Here is a 16,214-nt window from a genome sequence, read left to right as displayed (position 1 = left end):
CAAAATTTATAAGTTGTAGAATACATTATAACCAAATAACCCATGTATGCCATTGTATAAAATAAAAAGTAAACAAACATGTATAAAGAAAAATGGGGATTTTATTCCTGATGTACAGTCAACACAGCATAATCTGTTATAATGTCATTAGCTGACCAAGTGATATGTCCACTCCCATTTCTACCTTCTTTGGTTCTTGTTTTTCAAGTTCAGTAGCCAACCCTACATAGCTTTTTGATTTAAGGATAAGTGTTTTTCTTAATATGTGTTCTTATAGAAGAAACAAAAACATAAGGATTAGAATTTTATAATGTTAGATGAGAAAAATTTAAAGAAAGAAATTGTAATATGTAATTAATAGCATGGGCATATCGAGTGAACACAACATGTACCTTGACAGTGTGCTGTTAGCTTGGAACTGTATTTACATAATGCTTCTCTGGTATGATAATTTACTTTGGAACTAATCTAGATGACAGTAATGTAATAATTCTAGATGACTAAAAATTTTGAATTGTACTAGCTGTGTCTGGAAGAATAGATATTGTCTGTAACAATAGGCAATCATTCTAGAAAGAAGAAAGGGTAATTTACATTTATATTTTTGTAGTGGCTACAAGGTTGGTAAAATGGGCTAGGCCTATATATAGTATTTGGATAGAGAAAATATGTTTTACTGAGAAAAAAAAATATTTATCTAGAGGGTTCTAGAGGTTGTGCAAATGCATATTTAAAACTATAAAATGGAAAATGTGTTTTTAATCTCAATATGGAAGCACCTTATACTCAAATTAATCAGTCAGTCACAATCTAATTCCATTAATTTACAGATGAATCTATAGTAAAAATACATAATTAAAAAACTGATATTTTGTATGCAGAAGACTTGTGTACTGACAGCTTGCCAAATTTTGTTATGAACCACTTGCTACATTAAGTTATAATGTCTATAGTTTTATGGTTACATGGTGGTTGCAAGGTTGGTAGTCAGCTGCTGTATTTACACTGACATGTAAATGATCCCCTTTTGGATTTAAAGTTAGAGGACAAATTAACAGGAAGGTGAAAAACACATGTATGGTTTACCTGATGTTTATCAGAACTTTTAAAAATACACTAAAAGTTTAAAATAAAAATGTTATATTCATTATGTTTTGGAACAAATTCTTTTTCTTTTCTATAAAATGTAATTAAATGAAAACATGTTAAGTGTGATTTTGGAAAAAAAATGTTTTGTTTAGGGTACTGTTACTAATTGTTTTGTGACAGTGATGCAAAGGTTCACTTGTTTAATTTCCAAACATAAATTTACTTGTAGAAACAAATATAAAGTTTTTATTGTTTTTGTGCTTGTTGAGAAATACCAAATACCATGTTTAAATAAATATGAAATCAATTAAAGATTTTTTTAAATTCCTGGTACCATAAGCACGTGTATCCTAAGTTGCAAGTGTATTAAGAAACTTGTTATGCAAAACAATCAAGCAGATTGTAGTACATCTGTTGTACAATGAGTGGCATGTCCTAAAATTTTAATATTTTCTGCTAGTTTAAGGTAATATTCTGATACATTTTTGTTTGATACCTTTTAAAGTCATACCTTGTTTTAGATTGCTTGAAGTTACCTATACAAATGATGAAGTTTGGGAACTTCTTGATGACCTCTTGACCATTGTTAAAGGAGAAGTGGAAACAGAATTGATAAATTCTGCGCATATGAATGTACTCTTGTTGAGACAGCTCTGCTCCCAAGCTGAAAAGTGGCATCTTAGTCTAGAAGCAGATGTTTCTGAACTGGAAAATAGGTTCATTTTTTCAATATTGCAATAAATTAAGATGACTGATTAGAACTTTATCAGAAAATTATTTTTATTATACAAGAAAATGCATTCATAGGAATTTGTGTTATGTTCTGTAGATGGCTTGAGATTTATTTTGAAACATTTTAATTGTTTTTGATTGGTTGTTAAACTAAGATTCTTTAATATAAAATTTTGCTTGAATGTATGTCTGAAAAAGCAGAGACTCATCTGTATTAGTGGTGCTACAATTCATCAGATACTAATGCATTGTGATATTTTATGAAACAATACAACACAGAATTCTATTTAGGTGGAAATGGAATTTTAAGCTGATAATTACAATGTATTATGAATGCCTCTGTATTGTTTTTTCTTGTCATGATAGACTGAAATACTGCTTGAAGCCTTCCCTTTGTTGTATGTGCAGTTTAATTTAAAGTTGGTTTAATGTTTCATATAACTAAATAAAATTACAAAGTCAAGGATTAAAATACAACATGGAAATTATGCAAAGAACAGTAAAGCTTTCCAAGAGAACACACAGTCTTGACTTTCAATCATTTATAATTTTTCAAACTATAGCAAATATTTTATATATTAAAACTCATTTTACAATGCATTAAACTTATTCAGCATCTCATGTTCTTTTCAGTTTTTTGTTAGTTATCATAGTTTACTAGAGCTGGACTGTTAGTGGAATTTATTTATCACTTACCTTGAACTAATTGATTATTCTAACATGAGACTTGTAAATCTGGAATAATTAAAAATAGTAATAATTATAAAGTAATTTTATTAGTTGATTATTTTAATGAGGTATGACACTAATTGATTAAGCTGAACAACCTTAAATTAATTGAAAATAATCATAATTCATAATGACAATATTGTAATTAGTTGAATAATTTGAGTAATTATGACAATAACTAGAAACATTATTTTTTGATTTGTTGTTTATTTTTCTGACAACTATATTTAATGATAATTTTAATTGATTATCTTATAGGACACTTAAGTCAATCAGTAGTTACAAGAATATTTACCAAGTTCAGAATCATACACGTGTATAAATACTATTATTGTAATGTCTTAAGATCCTGTAAAATAGATAACAAAAAAGAGATTTAGAATATCTGTTTACTGTTTTGGCAAGAGGATTAAACATTTATAATATAGATCTGTTTTCCTGTTACTTAAACAACCACATTTTAGATCTGTTCTATCACTTCCATTTTTGAGAAAGATAATCTTCAAGAAATCTATGAATTTTGTGCATAGATCACTGTTAGTATGAGGCTTAATAGTACATAAGTACAACAAAGTACTATTTATTAATAATGCAACGTGTAAGAAAAACACTCATTTATGTAGATTTCATTTTGTGGTATTAATACTCAAAACTGGTAAGTAGAAATGAGACTTTACAGCATATCAATAAAAGTATTGCATTGTGACCTCACTCCTAGTCTGCATATTTTAATTGAACTGTGAAATGAGGGTGGGATAAAGCATAACTTTGTTATAGGGTATTTTAAAAAAGGTCATTGCAGTTCCATGGTATTTATGTTTGCAAACTTATAATAAATAACCACAAAAACTTGCCTTTTTAAATTCCATACTTACTATAATAATCAGCTAATTCTTTTGATTTAAACTAGGAACAAACATGTTCTTGTTCATTTTAATTTCCTCCTTTTGATTTACCATCTATCATTTGCACTTTATCTAATCTCATACAAACTTTATTCACCTAATAATTTGAATTTTCTTATTACAAACATATTATTGATAAAAACTTTGTTAATTACCAACTTTGATTGTTACATTTTTATTGTCATTTTTCTGTGAATTGTCCTGTACTATATATAGCATAGTTTAATTTAAGAGTATTTATATCTTGCATTTAAAGTTGACACAGTATTTCAGTAGATTTGTTGAAGAGTAGTCCTTCATTTCACATCCAGGGTATAAAGACTGTTTACTAAAGGCCTTGGTAAATTCCAGGTGCCAGGTCACCATAACAACTAAAAATTTCATTGTGTAGCCTTATATTTTCTTTTGTTTTATTCATGCATAGGGCTGAATAGAACTATAGCAGTTCTGGATTCTTGGAAGTCTAGAACTGTTTTCTTTATTAAGTTTTAAATTGAACTTTGTTTCTAGGATTTTGTCTGATTCAGCACTTTTTGATGTTTTTTTCAAGAATGAAACACTGGTTGCAGTTTCCAATTTTGCATTTTGTTTCTCTTCATTCTTTAAATTCAGTCAATCAGTGTTTGTGTTTACACTCAGATGTGACCAAAAGCACTTAGTTCAGGCAATATTATCAAGTGGTTGTTGATACCATGTGATCATTAGCATGTACTCATTACTGTGAAAGTAAATATTAGGTTAAGGAATAATTCATGAGCATTTTTAAATAATTTCATTCAAGCATTACATGCAAGACTATACAATACTTCAATGCATGAACACATTACATCCAAAACATTTATTATGATACTTTATTTCATGTAATACCTAGGTATATAGTATGCATTGTTTTAAACGAAATTGCAAGAAATTAAATGCGAAAAGTAGATGGTGTCGAAAATGCTCGATTTTTGTCCACTTGACAGTCCATTTAATGAGCTGAAAATGAAAGCAAAAATTAAAGACATGAAAATCAAACACACCATCTATTAGAGCAAAAAAATTATCTACCAAATGACATGAAATATTTTGAGAAAGCGTTTCATTTATGAATATATTTGTTTAACTTGAAAAAACGCTCACGAATTATTCCTCAACCCAATAAATATGCATTTTCCAAAACAAACAGTAGTGAAATTAAGGGAGGCACACCTGGTTCCTGAGTTATTGTGCTAGCTTCAATATCTAAAAGTATTTGTATGCTTAAAATGAAAATCATCTTGCATTCAAACTACTTTGACTTTTAGTGCAAATAACTATTTTAGATATATAACATTTAGTAGGAAATCTTAGTTAAAATGTCATTTTTTTGTGTAATAGGTACTTGCAATCTTTAACAAAATCTTACCAGGTTTGGTGAGGATATCTCAGAGTTACTGTATATAATGTTGCATAAATATTCTTCTCAATTTGAGCTGTTGCAAGTTATGTGAACGTGTAGCAAAAAGGCTAAAGTGCTGTTGGGATATTGTGTTGACAGATACGTTGTTTGTTGAAACTTTGTAGAATGGACAGCAACTGCCTTTGTGGAGACACAAGTGTAGAGAATAACATTTCAAAAGTCTTCTGCCTTTCATCTTCAGGTCAGTGTGTGTATGTGTTGTTGGTCTTTTTATAGTGTCCTAGTGGATTGTGGAGAGTGTGTTATGTTTGCAAACTTATAATAAATAACCACAAAAACTTGCCTTCTTAAATTCCATACTGGATTATCACTGTTTCTGATTGGAGGAGAGATTTCCTATAGATTCAACCAATGGCAGCCACAGGTTATTCGCCTCTAATCCGGAATCTCTGTTTAGCGAAAGTTTAATAGTATTAATATAAAATGATTCTTAGTTTTGTCCGTGTTGATGATTCTAGTTTTATCCCAGTTTGTTCTATGTCCAGTTGATGTGGCATGCTCTGCAATGCTGAATTTAGTGTTTTCATGAGTCTTGTACTATCTTTGTGTTTTTATTCTTGTCCTGTGTCTCCAATGTATGCATCGTTGCAGGAACACGGAATTTCATAGATGACATTTTTGAGCTTCTCTTTGGTAGGTCACTGTTTGTTTTTTTTACCAAAATGGACCTTAAAGTATAGTAGGATTTCCATTGGACTTCCTTGTTGATTTCTTGGCTATGCATTTGAGTTTTTCACTGAAATGTTGTAGGTATGGTGGTAGTGGAGGTAACTTTCTGATCATTTCTTTCTTTCTATCAAAGAATATGTTGTTTGTGTTATAAAATACATATTTGAAAGCTAAACATGAATTACTTTTTGCACACTCAAATTAATTTGAATCAATAAGGCAAATAAGCTCAAATATGCAGTAATTACTACATATGGATGTTTTATTTATTGTAATGTATTTTTAAAATGTAAAAAAACTAGAAACTTGTCATCTTTGTCTAATGACACTTTAGTAATATAAAATGTCATGTAATTCACAAGCTTGAGCACATGTTAAAAGACACCCTGCAGTTATGTGCTGACTGTGTTAGCTGATAGATTAAAACTTTGGCATTCTACTGGTTACAGATAATTTATAGTATCAATTGCCAGTAGTTCTCTCTGGCAATTTGTGAAAGAGAAGATGGTTCACCTGAGTAATAACCATTTTATAATGAGTAATTTATGTTCCATACTTCTAAGAGGGCTGTTAGTAAATTAGAGAAGAGGGAAGACCTACAGAGCAAATGTCAGTTTTCATATTAGGGGAAATTGAAGATTTCTTTTAGAAAGTTCCTTATAAAATTAAGAACTTAAAATTTATACAACATTACAATTTGATTTATTTCTTACAGTTTGGTGCCAAATCTATTTCTATAGAATGGTGATAAAGTAATGTTATTCAGTTTTGAATATAACTCATTAAAATTGTGACACAGGCATTTTGACCAACCTGATGCAAAAAGGTTAAAAGGTCATCAATGATGTTATGTCAAGTTTTTCTTTCTAGACTTAAGTTTCCATGCAATGCTTTTCAAATTAGTTTTCATTTCACCCTCACCCATTAAGAACATTTTTTCACTTTCTTGGAATTGCAAAAAGAACAACAAAAATATAGTCAACATGTTTTCATATTGACAAAAATGTATAGTGCTATTTATGATGTTACAATAAGTATTATATAAAATAAACTTATTTGTTACAATAAGTACGTTTAAAAATTCATATTTTGACCAAACATACATGTAAAACCAAAACCAAAACTGAGGACTTTAAAAGAAAGATTACATTAAAACAATAAATTTCAAAATTTCAGACCTTAAAGAAAACAACCTGGCCTAGTATAAATAACTTACTGAAAACCCAGATGTGTTCTCTTAAACATAGGAATTTGCCCTTACTATCTGGCATGTTTTTCTTAACAATTTTTTTTCCTCGTGTTTCTAATTTAACCATGAAGTTTTATTGGCTAGTTTTCGATAATACCTATTTTTGTTTAAAATACTATTAAAATGAAAGGATAGACTTAGTCTTAATAAATGCATAGATTGTTTGTTAACTGTGTCTCCAGAACAGTCTTTAAAATCTTCTAGAATTTGAAACAAGGGGGTTTCACTGTCACTTAATGGGGAAATCTCCACTGAATTGATGTTCTAGTAATTGGCAGTTGACCAGCATCTTCTTTGTCAAACAAATTTATTACATACCATGAAAAAATACAACTAAATGATGGCCTGGCAGATTACAAACTTTTATTGTACATTAGCTCTGTTGTTGAGAACAGATTTTTAATATTCAGAAATGCTATTAACATTCATTCCTTTCTTGAGAATGCAAATTAAAAAAACCAAAAACTAGTTTACCTATGGATTTAAAAACCAAACCACCATTGCTTTTATGGATAAGCTAATTGCATGTTGTTCAGGTTGTTGATTCAGTAATCAAGTAATCCATGTCAGCACTTATTTACATTTGTATAGTGTAAACATGTAGTCATTTCTTTGCCTTGTTTGAGGAAATGAAAACGAAAAACGTCAACATTTATTTTTGGCATAAAAATTGTTTACTACAAAGGATGTAGCTGGTGAAATAAAAGGAAAACTCGTATTTAGTACTTCAGCAGCAGTTGTATGAAGCATTACTAGTGACCTCAATCTGACCTTGTTATATTCATTTTGGAACATCTACTAGATGTAGCTTCAGGACATTTTACAATAAATTGCTGTTCCAAAGAATATTTGCTAGTCACCTGTTTTTTACCCCACAATAACTGACATACGTTTTAAAGAAGCATTTACTGAAAAGTTGTGTATGATCTAAGTGTATGTATTGTGAGCATGTTGCTTGAGCCTGCAATCTTCATGTGTTATGTTCTGGATTTGATAATCAACTAATCAACAGGCTTGATAATTGATTACACTGGTATGGAAAGTTGAGTGGAAATTGCAGATGTTAGAAATGCTGGTGTCTTATTTTGTTTTGATGTGACCAGCAGCAAACAGTGGAATATAAAGACACTTGAGGATATAGGCTGATGATTGTGCTGACAATATAAACTTAATACAGTGAGAGTATTTTGGTAACTTGATGGATAAGTATGCTGATGTGTTTATGGATTCTGATGGTTCACTGTGCTAATCTGTAATAGCTTGACATTATATGTCACAGATAAAACAACCACTATACCAACTTTCTTGGAGTATCAGGGACAGGGAGATCATCCTTTGAAGGATGCTTATCTCCAGTAGTGACTGGCAAAAAGGTCCTATTCTATTACCATGGACATATGAATGATTAGAAGGCTTCTGTTGGTTCAACATTTTAGATTTAACCTCCACTCTTTTGTCTACATAATACACAGCCCTTTTTAAATGGTTTGTGGAGCTAACACTCAAAGGATTGCAATAAGAGAGATGATTAGTCTGTCAATACATTTTGGTGTTTGGCTTCACTTTTGAGGCAGCATTTAAGAACTTGAGGATGAAATTCCACAACTTGCAAAATACAGATCTGATGCTGAAACCCAGCAAGTATTTCATTAATGCAAACAGAGGTGAAGTTCCTCTCATGTAGTTGAGAGTAATGGATTCTCGACAGACCTGATTAAGAAGTGATGAAACTATATCTTCAGTTTTCTAGATTTTGACAGTTTGTAGCCAATTTTTCACCAATAAGAGCACCATTTCTGTAATGAAAGTGAAATACATTTTAATTCTACTAGTAGGGGTGGGTCAAATTACACATCACAGCCACATTACACATTTATATTCAATTTTTAAGTACTGTATCTTATTATCAAAGTATGTCAATAAATTGACATCAAAACATAGTTTATATTTCAAATTTTTTTAATATCTTGCAAGTTTTAATTTCTTAAATTTTAAAAAGAATATTTATATATATGTGCAATTGTAACTTTTTGTATCACTTAACTCTTCTTTACTCTGAACTGTCCATTTCTACATTTTCTGCTGCCCCTGTATGGTCTTCCATGGAATTTTATACTTATACTGTACATATCTCAAGCTAAGTGTCAGTTTAGAGGGAGAAAGCTTTTTCATTCATATATAAGCAATAAAGATAGTGCCACATCCCCCAGAGTGTCCTGCTTTCAAAAATCATTATGAATTCTCTGACATTTGTCTGTAACCCATTATAAAGTGAAAATTTCACTTAAACGTCAGGTACAGGATCTAAAAACCTTTGACTAAGCATAAGTGAAGATTTTGGTGTCATTTTCTTTTCCTACCACTATTGGAGCGTAGCTTGACCTTGTATAGGAATTAGTCTGAGCAATGTATATCGTAATTAGAAAGCAAGATAGTGTTGTGACATTTTCCATACATTAACATATTTAATATACTAAACTGAATATTTGAATTCTTAAACAAAATTTCAAGACCATATAATTACTTTGATATTGACTTGGATTATATGAGTACAAAGTCTTTAAGAAGGTAAGATTTTCAAAGTAAAAACTAAATTTCTGGTTTTTATGTAAATCTTTGTTATAAAATTACCTAAAATATAAGAATAAGGAGCATGTTATAAGTTTTCTTTATAATAGAAATTAAAAACTAAAATATAGGTATTTTGCTCTTTTTAGTAAGTAAAATATAACATTCACTGAAAGGTTCCTGTAAATGGAAAAGTTATTTTAAAGAAAGAATGGAATATTTTGTGGTAAATGTTAGCCTGACTTTTTTAAGTTCATCATTTCTCTAAGCTTGATTTATTTAACTAGTTTATAACCAACCTCAGGATTTAATAGTTTATATTATATTAGCTTTCTGTGTCTGATTCTTAGACTGACCTATATTTGAGTTACCAAATGAAGATCATGTGATAATTTTTTATACCTTTTTATGAAATTAAGTTGAATATTAAACTTAATATTTTTGTATTCAAGTAATTCACATTTTGTTTCACTGTATAAAGGTTTTTCATTCGTTTATAAACTATCTGGTTTGCAGCCATTTGTGAAACAAACTATGTAGTAGTTATTTATTGCCATACAAGTTGGTGGAAATGTATAAGAATGTGAACATGAGCCTAACCTTAGTCACATACAGGAAACCAAAACATTTGCTATTAGACAGGAACTGGCCTTTTAAGCAGTTAAAGTTTAAAAAACTGATCTGTACATTTTGAAAATCTTTTGAAAATATCGGGATTCCCTCACTTACTTCTACTGAATCTTTTATAACTAGAAGTCCTAAGTTAATGTATCTAAATGTTATGTTCATTGAGGAAAACATCAAGATAAACACAGATTTATATATTTGAACAAACAGTTTAGTGTTATTGAATAGTGATGTAATTCTTGTTTGGTGCTTGTACACAGTTTAAGTTGGCTGCTCAATGTGGAGATTGAGAAACTGTTTGTGCATTAAAAAACTAGCAATGGAAAGATGTATGAGAGCATAACTATTTTAAATAACTTAAAAAGAAACTTTTTGGCCTTTTAACATTTGCTATAGAGCCCATGAATTTTTGTATTTATGAAACTAATATATTTGAGTTGTATATTAATTTTTTGTCATGGTTTAATTCAATGGAGTCCATTGCTTTTCACATTGGGGTACTGTATGTGAAACTGATTTGTGTGGGTAATGGATTATTTATATGATGAAGCTACTATTGTAATTCTAAATATAGTATTTTATCATTTGAATAGTGCAATATTTGTTTATAGCTTATGTAATAAATCAACTTTTTGAGGGCCACAAGTTAATATTTTGAGATAATTTAAAGCTTATTTTCCATTTAGTAAATTGGCTTAATATGTTGCACAGCTCTTCTTTGAAAATAACTTTTGTTAGTGGTGTTGATATCCAAGGAAGGTCTTTATGGACTACCCATGCCCTGTTTTTTGTGGCAATATTTTAAACTTCATCCTGTCTGGAGAGTTTTTTGTTGTTGTTATGGGTTTATATAGTACTGTAGAGCATGGTCCAAGCAGAGAGCTGGTTGGTTTGCTGATTTCCAAAATACTTCAAAGAATATTTCTGGTATAGAGTTCTTTAGTTTATTGATTTTTTTCATTGATTGATTTTATAATATGCTAATCCTTTTTTTAGTACATAGTTACAAATTGTACCAGCACTATTATTAAGACTTAGCTTTTACATTTTTTATTCTTGGAACTTCATTATTGTTTGAAATTTTGTATTTCTGCCATTCAGTCTTGTCCTTTGTTGCAACAGCATTTGTCAGTCAATAATTTTTCTAATGTATTATGCATTTTATACCCTTTTACATACATAATGTAAGATTTTTTAAAGTTTTCATTCATGCAGGTGCATGTAATTTTATTACAGGATATCAGTCAAGAAAGTAGCCATATTCTTAATGCCCTAGCTGCCTATTGTCTGATTAATTTACTTTTATCTTGTGCACTTTGTTGTGGAAAAGTATTTCTTCAAATTTAATATACTATGCATGTAGAAGTGAACAGTTTTTTCCATTGGCAGGTAGTTGATACCTTGAGGATGAGAATGACTAACAGCAAAAAAAAAAAAGAAAAAAAGTGTAACACATGCATCCTAAGAAGAATAACATTATTATTTTGTGCATACAATTTCTCCAAGCCCATTCCTTTGGCTGTAGTTTCACTAGATATTAGATAGGAAAAGTGGGAATCTCATTAGTTCATTCATATGCATCTCTAATTATAAGATGAGTCATTTGGCTACCTTAAGGTACCATCTTAATTGAATACCATCACTTTCATTGTTATGTTTGTTATATAAAGGTTGTCTCATGATTTTCCATGTTGTTTTTGTTTGTTATAGCTCAACCAAAAGTTGAGAAATACCATTTAACTTTGCATAGTATTTTCTGTTTAAACTCCTGTCTTTTTCAAAATATTTCTGAGACTTTTAGTGAGAAGAAGTATAGAATAAAGAAAGTTATTCTTTTAAAGGCTGTGAAACTTTACCTGATCGAAATATAAAATAATCTTTGAAACTATAGAGCTTTGCTGTAAAATTTGTTTTTGCCAAAGGCTTCTATAGCATATTATCAAGTCTTAGGCTACTATTGTATTCTTCACTTTTGGCTATTTTTGGACTGGCATATGTTCCTAATTTCAAACTTTGTTTTCATACATATCTGGGTATCTTCAACCAGGGGAAAATATTAATACTGATATGAAGGTGACCCTCATTTGATTATGTCAGGCATGTATGTTACAGAAGAAATGAGAGAATTATAAAATAAACACCACTTTGAATAAGGAAGTATCCACTGTTTAATTAAATGCATTTATTATTCATATCAGATTTATTTTCATTTTTCATATATATATGTAGACACACACATGCACATCTTATGTATATTATACTTGAAGACCACATAAATCACTTGTATTTCTGTTTGATGATTTAAAAGGGATGTTATGAGGCAGAAGTGTACAATATAGTATATTTTAGTTAAATATGAAATTTATGGTTATCAAAGTCATTTTAAGTTTTCATATGGTGAACATCAATATTCGTGTATAAACAAATTAGATATAATTCTTTCCATTAAATAGTACAAAAGAAGGTAACTTATTGAAAGTACAACTAATATTAGTCTAAGTACGATTAACAAGCCTATTTCAGTCACACTTCAGTATCTGTTTTTGTTTCATAGTACATGCCCTGGTCTACAACCTTTAACTGGCTAGGTTCATCATCATTACACATTTTAAGATGGGAATTGGTGAAAATAGCCAAGGTTTTAGGATAGTGAAGATGTAAGAGCATTTTTACTCTTTTACAAGAGGTCAAATTATTCACAGAAACCTGAACAAGAGAAAGAAACAAGAGGTAAATAGTGATCATTGTTATTTAGTTTTAACACTATGCATGGATGGTTGGGGGACAGAGTGAGAAACATCACAGTAAGATTAAAATTTCAGCTGTTAATGATGTCATAATTATGGGTGATTTTAACTTCAAGTATATAAATTTTGAAATGCTAGAGTTAAACCGTCAGGGAGAAAATGTCTTTTGAATCTGTTCCAGCTAGTTTTCTTCACTGGTTGTTCAAGAAGCCTGCTAGAAACAATGCTATTTGAGATTTGTTGTTAACTTCTAATACAGAAATTGTTGAGAGGGTGAAAATTAGGGAACATTTAGACACAGGTGATCACTGCTGTATTAGGTTTGTTTTACTGCATATGAAGAGCAGAAATAATGATATTTTGGTTACAAATTTAAAAAAAGCAAGTTTTGAAGAAAATCTTGCCTTACACATCTTTTTGACATTCTTTGAAAAAGTTACAGCTAATGTAAATGAAAGTAATGATGTAAATTTGGTGTATTTGGATTATCATAAAACCTCTGACAAGGTGCTATTTAAAAGGTTTGTAAAAAAAAAAAAATCATCTCTTTAGGTATGGGGAATAATTTGCTGATAGGGTAGCCACTGTTCTACCCTATGGGAGAAAGCAGAGGGTTGTTATAAATTGGGTTCAATCATACTGGACTAATGTCACTAATGTCAGGACTCAGTCTGAGGACTTTTGCTTTTTTTAGTTACATCAGTGCATAGTTGAAGGAATACTCAATAAATTACTTAAATTTGCTAATATTAAGGTTTTGAATGTTAGTGACTGTAAAAAGGATGCTACTGCTTTACAAAATGATTTAGATTTAGTGGGTTGTGCCAGTAAATGAAAGATGTGTTTTAATTACAATGTGCATGTGGGTTATCATAACACTATCTAACAAAATTTTTACCTTTTCTTGTTCCTGGGCAGAAAGTGTTATTTCCCAATTGCTTATGCCTAAAATAAATGGAAAAAGACCTATTTTTCTCTTCAAACTTTAGTTTTGTAATCTGGGTAATGAAATTTTCAAATTTACCCATTTTCCAGAACATTCCAGGTAGATTCAGTGCTGAGTAGCTGATAGAGAGTTTTCAAGAATTTTCTAGAACTTTTCATAATAATATATATGTACAGGGACTCGCCACTTCAGTTTAGTTCTAGCAGCCTAAGTGAACACAGACCTATTTGATGTTATCAGAGATGGCATCAAGAAGCTGCAAGCATTCTGCTGTGTATGTGGCCAATTTATCAAGACAAGAGCAAAAACTTACTCTGTGACAACATCTGCTTAAATGTGTGAAGCCTGCAAGGCATATTTCTGCATACTTGTTGGGATCAAGACAAACCCTGGGTACCTCATTTTACCTACAAGCAGTGCAAAAACACTCTAGAAGGTAAGACAGACAATTTTTCCTTGCTTGAATAGTAAGATTTTGTATTATATAAATTTTAGACCTTCTAAAATTTAAATATCTTTCCGTGCACCTTAAAAAGGAATACTACAGCATCAAGGCCTTGCTAGAAACCTTAAAGTATGATGAGTATGGCTGGGAGGTTATCGGATACTTCAAAATGATGGCATTCCTGATGGGTCTTGAGAAGGCTTTACCAAGTTTCCCTGTTATCTTTGCCTTTGGGACAGTAGGGACACTACAACAGAAAGCACTGGCCACAACAGACCAAGTTTTCTGTGGGGAGGCACAATGTAAAGTGTAAGCCACTAGTAGACCTCCAGGTGTTGTTCCCATCAGGGCACATAAAATTTGGTCTTGTGAAACAATTCGTTACAGCTCTTGATAAGGAGTCTGCAGCCTTCAAGACTTCTTACCTAAGCTGTCTAAAGCAAAGGTCAAAGCTGGTATTGTCATTGGACCACAAATAAAGAAGATCCAGAATTCCCCAAAAAGCTCAGTAGGAAGAGAAAAAAGCTTGGGGCAGCTTTTTTGCTGCTGTTTAGGGCTTCTTGGGCAATCACAAGGCCAAAAAATATGTGGAACTGGTTGAGGCTCTGGTGAAGAACTACAGCAAAATGGACTGCAGGATGTCTCTGAAAGTCCATATCCTTGACACTCATCTTGCTAGATTCAAGGAGAACATGGGAGCATACTGAGTGAAGTAAGGCGAGTGCTTCCACCAAGATATAATGGACTTTGAATGCCACTACCAAGGAGCGTATAACAAAAACATGATGGGAGACTATATTTGGGGGCTGATACGTGAAAGTGATTTACATTACAATCGCAAGTTTTGAAAAACTACTCACTTCTAAGCATTTTTGTATAACTTTAGTATAAATACATGTAAATCTTGATTCATATATTGTTTTAATTGTACCTTATATAAATAAAAATGTGCAAATTTTTCCATTTTTACATATAAAATAGGTTAATTTCTAAATTTCATTATCCAGGTCACAAAAGCAAAGATTGAAGGGAATAATGGTCATTTTCTGTACTTTTATAACATAAGAAATAATACATACTATCCAGGAACAAAATATTTATTACATAGTGTAATTTGAATTGTAAGTATAATTTGGATGAAAATAATCTTAACAGTGTCATGAAAGAAAGAGAACATGGTGTAATGGTTGATTAGTCTGTTGAGCTGTTTAAACAGTGTACTGTTACTGGTAATAAGGCAGGTAGGATTTTAGACTGTATATACAGAAGTATTAAATACAAGTCTAATGAAGTCATAATTTTGTTGTATAGGTCATTGTTTAGGACATGTGGAATATTGTGTTCAGTCTTTGGGTTCTTTACCTTAGATAAGACATTGAATTATTGGAAAGGGTTACTAGAATGGTTCCTAGATTGAGATTTCTGTTGTCAAGAGATTTGATAGTGTTGATGCCTCATCGTTTTTCATGTTTGTTTGTGAGAACAGTGGGACTAGGTTATGTGGGGACAGTGGGACTATTTGACATACAAATTTTTGACAAGGTAGGAGTCATATTCAACTAATACAATTTTATTTTTCCAACAGGGTGGTTGGACTCTGGAAAGGGTTAGCTTTGAATGTTGCATAGGCAATAAATTTAAATTAATATTTTATCACAACTTTTAATACTTTTAACAAAAGTGTCAGGGAGATCTTCCAATGACATATTTTTTAAAACTGTCCTTCCATTTTGCATACAATAGCTCAGCTTGTGGCAGGTCTTCAACATGTGTTTACACATATCTCAGGACGGCTGGTATGGGTATTATTACTTTTACTAATAAAGCAGAAAACAATGTTTTGACCTTAGGTCTCTGCTTTATTAGTAAGTGTTAATACCCATATCAGCCTTCTGGAGATATATTTTTTACTTCAAGTGGGTTTCTCGTTGTCATAAATGTCTACAGCTTCCTTTAGCAATCTTGCACCAGGCCTAGCAACATGGTGCATGGGACATCTAATGCTAGAACCAGAGGAAAAGAAAATTTTTCTCAACAAGTGTTAAATACATTTATCTGTATAAATTA

At 30.8% G+C, this 16,214-nt stretch overlaps 1 protein-coding gene across 5 annotated transcripts in view; it reads left to right on the top strand.

Annotated features, from left to right (window-relative positions):
- The window catches only part of LOC143258474 (leucine zipper transcription factor-like protein 1), a 121,671-nt gene that overhangs the window by 40,530 nt on the left and 64,927 nt on the right, over window positions 1–16,214 (top strand). For all 5 annotated transcript variants that reach the window (XR_013032307.1, XM_076517496.1, XM_076517498.1 and 2 more), the window contains exon 3: window positions 1,611–1,805. Coding sequence is in view for 4 of the 5 variants with exons in the window: in XM_076517496.1 (XP_076373611.1) it covers window positions 1,611–1,805 (195 nt within the window). In the remaining variant the exon portion in view is untranslated. The remainder of the gene's footprint in view (window positions 1–1,610; window positions 1,806–16,214) is intronic.

This window comes from Tachypleus tridentatus, chromosome 8 (assembly GCF_004210375.1).
Source record: "Tachypleus tridentatus isolate NWPU-2018 chromosome 8, ASM421037v1, whole genome shotgun sequence".
Classification (NCBI taxonomy): Eukaryota; Metazoa; Arthropoda; class Merostomata; order Xiphosura; family Limulidae; genus Tachypleus; species Tachypleus tridentatus.
Note: the sequence above shows the minus strand (reverse complement) of the source record. Positions and strands in the feature narration are given on the sequence as shown.